We start from the raw sequence: 6,016 nt of genomic DNA, 5'->3' as shown, positions 1-6,016 counted from the left end.
AGTTAATATTTAATATATTAAAAAATATGTTTAATATAAATATCATAAAAGACCAAACTATCATTGACCAAAAATACTTACTATGATATTATGGAAGTACTTTTGGAGAAAAACACCACGGCCTTTTAAAAACACTGTACAATAATCATCATGGTATCCCAGTTAATATTTAATATATTAAAAAATATGTTTAATATAAATATCATAAAAGACCAAACTATCATTGACCAAAAATACTTACTATGATATTATGGAAGTACTTTTGGAGAAAAACACCACGGCCTTTTAAAAACACTGTACAATAATCATCATGGTATCCCAACATACCCTAAGCAACTGAATGTGTAGTCACAGGTCGCGAGACGCAAAGATTCCGGGGCTTTTTTTTGGGTCAAAATACAAGAGGACGTATGTGGATATATATAGATATTTCTCATAAAACTTCTGTCTTTTTATTTACTTTTATCGTGAAGTTTCCTTAAGTTTGTATTTGGGAGCAGGTATCTAAGTTTGGTCAGCTGAAATTATTCAATGGTTAGTCATCAAAAAAAATAAAATAAAATGGTTAATATGTAATATGGATGATTATTCTAAAAACATTGAAGCATACACGTACATAAGGATAACGAAGCAAAAAATGTTACCTAAGAAATTTGAATCTATTAATTAGAAAAAAAATCTAGTTTAGATTAAATTCAAGGAGAATCGACAATTATATGATGTTTTTTTAATTTCCTGAGCTTTGTAGTCTAATGGGCAAGTTATGATTTTTCTTCATGATTTTTTTTTGACTGAAAGACAGGGAGAGGTTCCCTGTTACAAAAAAAAGAGGAAAGAGAAGACAACTATGTGATTGAGCACCTGGTAACACAAACCACAGTACAAATCCTCCAAAACAGAAAATATAAAGAAGGCTATGAAACCAGGCAGTGCAAACAGAAGGAAAAGTAGACGCCCACATAAACTGCCGCTAGCTACTTCACAAGTGCCTGGAACTCCCTTAGGATAGCCGCCCTATGGAATCTTCTTACCATCCTTTCATTTTCAACCCAAAGTACTGCCGATGATCAATTAGTTACTGAGAAGTTGTCATCCACCGCCGCCTCCATGTGTGTTTGAGCTATCTTCTTGAATCCCAAGTTGATGGCCGCCTTATGCTGCTTGATCCCAGATTTAGAAGCAGAGCTGCCTGTCCAAAATAAGATGAATCTAGCAACATTAGCGGCAATTTGGAGTGGAGAAATTGCAATGCCGTTGAAAATGAGGTTATTTCGACTGTTCCATATACACCAACAAAAGCATTGAAGCACAATATTCCAGATAGTTGCAAGATCATGACCAAAAGATTGCTTATTTGCCGAGATCATATCCTCCAGGTGCAATGGCTTGGAATCTGATGGAAAGAGGAAGAGGAGGGAAGACCATGCTTGGGAGGGAAAAGCACATGTTATGAACAAGTGGTCTTGGGATTCTGGATCTCCATTGCAAAAAGGACAGAAGGGAGTGCCAGACCATCCTTTGGACAACAAAACATCCCTGGTATTCAGTTTAAGTTTACTAGCAAGCCAAAAGAAAACTTTCACCTTCAGTGGAGCAAGGGACTTCCAAATAGATTTGAAGTGGCTCGAAATAACTCCCCCATGGGTGATGCTAGCATAGAAGGATTTAACAGAGAAAGTTCCAGAAGCTTGAAATGGCCATATGATCTTATCATGACTGAGGTTACCTGAAATAGAGAAATGAGCTAGAGTGTTTAAGAGATTAGAGATTTCATGCCTATGAGCCTGTGAGTAGCCTCTTTTTAAGATTGGGTGCCACTGCCATACGTTTGAATGCATGAGACCTTGAGAGGAAGTGTTACAGTCACTGGAGAAAGCAAGTTGATGAGCTTTTGGGAAAAGACTACTTGAGAGGAAGTGTTACTGTCACTGGAGAAAGCAAGTTGATTTTTCTTCATGATTTATACAAGTTTAAAGTTTTTCATCCAAAAAAAAGTGATAAATTAATGAACTATTTACCTTTGCTGAGGCTACTTATATTTAACTTAACTGTGTAATATATTATTCCTCATGGTTATTCAAAAGAAAATTTATTATTTCTTTTTTTAGCAAAAAACAAGGGATATACCCTGTCATTTATATTATAAAAAAGATTTGTTACAAAAGTGGGATACGAAATGTATCCATGTATTGGAAGATAGAAAAAGTAGTTTCTCAAGACTAGTGATATATAACTTTCTTCTTTCAAACATCCATGAAGGTGAAGAGAGGGCCTTGCCGTCATTCACCGTTGACACAGATATAGGAAAGAACAAAAGCCAGCCATATATATAGAAAAGAGAAACTAAGCTTTCTATAGCCCAATAGATATAAAAAGAAAAAACCATATAGGAAAGTTTTACAAAAACCCCAAAAAGGATCAGCCACATCACTTCTCTAATATCAGGTGCTTCTTTGAATTGGGTCTTCCTCCAGTTTGACCTTAATCTTCTGTGATGCTAATCCACTTCCAGAGCCTGCCCAAGCATTTATAGCAGATATTGTAGAGTTAATAATAGATTTGAAAGAGAAAGGAGCTCGTTCAAAAATGCATTTGTTCCTTGATGTCCATATATTCCAGCAGACTGCAGCAAGAAAAATACGCCAAAGAAGCCCTTGAATTTCATGCAGACTTTCAAGACTGAGCAAGAGATCATCCAAAGTACTTGGCCAATTAAAAGGTGAGTAGTAGATCCTGAAGTGTTCCCAGACTCTCACGGTTATAGGGCATGAGAAGAATAAGTGTTCCCTGGTCTCTGGTACAAGACCGCAGAAAGAACAAGCTAAATCTCCATTCCAACCTTTTAGTTGCAGAACATCTTTTGTATGCAATTTGTTTTTTGTAAGGAGCCAAAGAAAGATACGAACTTTAGAGGGGACAATAGGATTCCAGATAATTTTGTACAAGGGGTTGATAACTCCTCTTTGATTAAGAAAGCTGTAGAAAGACTTGACAGAGAACTGTCTATTAGGAGTGAGATTCCATTGGGGTTGATCATAGTTGGGAGATACATGAAAGTCCCTGATAAGATTCAGAATAGACATTTTTCTGCTTGTGCTCCTGGAGAGATACTTCTTTTCATCAGCAAATGCCATTGCCAATCATTGTCATAGAAGTTACCTTGGCTACTGATAGGAACATTAGAGGAGAGGGCTAGCCTATAAGATTCTGGAAAAACACTTGCAAGGGTATTAAATCCTACCCACTTATCTTCCCAGAATCTTACATTATCTCCAGAACCAATAGACCACTTAATGTTATGGAAAAAAGCATCTTTGATAGATAGAACAGAATTCCAAAAAGATGAATTAGATGCATTGTAATTCCTGGATTGCAAGAAAGAACCCTCAGGTGCATATAAATTGTGGATAAAGATTCCAGTTGAAGAATTTTTGTCCATACATTTCCATAACCATTTAGATAGTAAGGAGTAATTGAATAAATTGATGTCTTTAACACCCAAACCTCCCTCTTTTTTACTTAAGCATACTTTTTTCCAGCTCACTAAACATTTGAAGTTATTTGAATCTGCTTTGCCTGTCCAAAGAAAATTTTTTCTAACTTTGTCTATTTCTTTGGAAAGCCATATAGGTAGCTTATAAAAAGACATATAGTATAGAGGGACTGATGTAAGAACTGAATTCAAAAGTATCAGTCTACCTCCATACGATAGAGAAGTTTTTTTCCAGGAGGCCAGCTTGCTATAAAGATTATCTAACGGGGGTTGCCAATTTGATTTGGCAAGTTTGCCATATTTGAGAGGTAGACCAAGATACTTAATAGGTAAATATTCAACTTTACAGTCCAAAAAGATGCAAGTCTTTGTGCTTTGTAAGGATATCTTCCGAAATATATGAGGGATGATTTTGAGTAATTGATACTCAATCCAGAAATGTCTTCAAAAATATAGAGAATAGTTTTAAGAATAGAGATATCCTTAAAAGAGCTTTTAGCAAAAAGAAGAGTATCATCGGCAAATTGAAGTATTCTTAGTTGATTGAGAGGTTCTTTGAGCCCAAGAGATGATAAAAGACCCTCCTCAACATTGTTCATAATCATTTTATTCAAGACATCAACGGCAATGTTAAATAACATTGGAGAAAGAGGGTCACCTTGCTTGAGACCACGTTTGCATGAGAAAAATTTAGTCGGTGAGCCATTAACAAGAACTGCACAAGAGGAGGATGATATAATGTGAAGAATCCAAGAGCACCATTTGTTACCAAAACCCCTAGCTTTCAACAATTCAATGAGGAATAACCAGTCAATGGAATCAAAGGCTTTTGCAAAATCAATCTTAAACATAGCAACTTCCTTCTTCCTTTTTGAACATGCATGGATCATTTCATTTGCTTGAAAAATGTTCCTTTTTGCAAAAATTTATTATTTCTTATGTAGATGATGTACGAGAAAATGAAAGAAAACGTTGAGAATGTGATGGAGAAGGGTTATGTTCGTAGTGATCATTTGGAAAACAATGCTGAAGAATGCGATGCTTTTAAGAAATGGAAGAGCTACACCCGTCGCGATCATCCTGCAGTTGTCCAGGTAATTTTAAACATTTACCAATTGAATGCTCTAATAAAAGTGATGAATTTCTACCTGAACGTACACATGTTTTTCTTCTTCAAAATTAGAAAATTTTATTTATCGCACAATTTTCTAACAATTAAATTGTTAGGCTGTAAACCCATGCATGAAGATAGATCAAATTAGCTAATCTGTTTGGATTCGAAACCACTAAAAACAATTAATCCTGATTGGATCGCAAGTCGGAACATTTTTAATGATATACACATCTGACTCTGACTGCTCTTCTAATATGGTACGAAATGTTTCAGGATGTTCACGTATGCGCGTAACTTTAAGCCTTGAGCTTAATTTGGCTCTTGGCCTTTTGTACGGCCCAATAGCTCAACCCTGGGGGTCAAATTCCCTCAATTTATATCTAAAATGCTGTAAATGGATACTCGAAACATTTCGTGATGCTCATTAGATCGAGTTATGTAAAACAACTCGTATAACTAGTTATATAAAGTACTATTCCATAAAAAACAAATAAAAATAAAGTACTACTAGTATACAATTAACGTTTCTCTAATCACATGTGAGTTCTTTAAACCATGTGAATTAATATAGAATTGTAAAGGTAGCCTTTCAATCTTTTAAGGAGCTCCTGATTAGAAAGTGTGTCATGTTTAATCTTTGCATAATCTCTTTGGAGGCTTAACTTTATAAAATCTTTTGAATAGGGCATCTCCCCATATTGTTTGCCTTAAAAAAATAAAGAAAATGTGTCATGATGCTGGCGACTGCCACATCACGACTTCTCTTCTTTTGGGAATAAAGTTGATTAGTTACTTTCATTACACTTAATTGTATTGCTTAACAGAGTACTGTACTTAGCTTGTCATTCATTTGGTGGTAGCATCTAATTGCTCATACTCATACATCTTTTAAATCCTTAAGGACCCTCGTAAGTTGGCCTCTCAAGCCAGTTAACATTAAATTTGAGGGGAATCTACTCTCAAATATAACATTCTCAGGAGATATTAGCCAAGACAGTTCTTAATGTGTTTAAACCCAAAATCCGTTAATTTAAAATCTATAACTTATAGAATGAAGAGAAAAATAGAATACATGTTTGGATCTCCGACGGTCGACCGCGAGGCAAGCGCGGTCGGCCGGAAATGTGCACAAAAGCCTGCGTGGTTTTCTGGACTTGGTGCGGTCGATCGCCGCGGTCGACCGCCAAACCCTGTAGTGGATTTTAGTTTCTGTCGATTGGTTGCGGTCGACTGTGGCGGGTTTCCTGGGTTCTATCATTGGTTTCGGTCGACCGTCGTGGTTGACTGTGTGTCATGCTGGGCCTTGGGCGTTGTTTCCTATTTGCTTTGGGATTGTGTTTTGGTATATATTAAAACACGATTTTCTAGGGTTCCTAAGGAGAGATTAGAGTGTTCTGAGCATATTGAGA

General features: G+C 36.1%; 1 protein-coding gene across 1 annotated transcript in view; it reads left to right on the top strand.

The window, feature by feature from the left end:
* The window catches only part of LOC109840089 (cellulose synthase-like protein G3), a 48,838-nt gene that overhangs the window by 25,294 nt on the left and 17,528 nt on the right, over positions 1-6,016 (top strand). Inside the window, exon 2 of the mRNA XM_020408597.1 lies at positions 4,438-4,587. Coding sequence (XP_020264186.1) covers positions 4,438-4,587 — 150 coding nt within the window. The remainder of the gene's footprint in view (positions 1-4,437; positions 4,588-6,016) is intronic.

Source organism: Asparagus officinalis, chromosome 5 (genome assembly GCF_001876935.1).
Source record: "Asparagus officinalis chromosome 5, Aspof.V1, whole genome shotgun sequence".
In the NCBI taxonomy this organism is placed as follows: domain Eukaryota; kingdom Viridiplantae; phylum Streptophyta; class Magnoliopsida; order Asparagales; family Asparagaceae; genus Asparagus; species Asparagus officinalis.
Note: the sequence above shows the minus strand (reverse complement) of the source record. Positions and strands in the feature narration are given on the sequence as shown.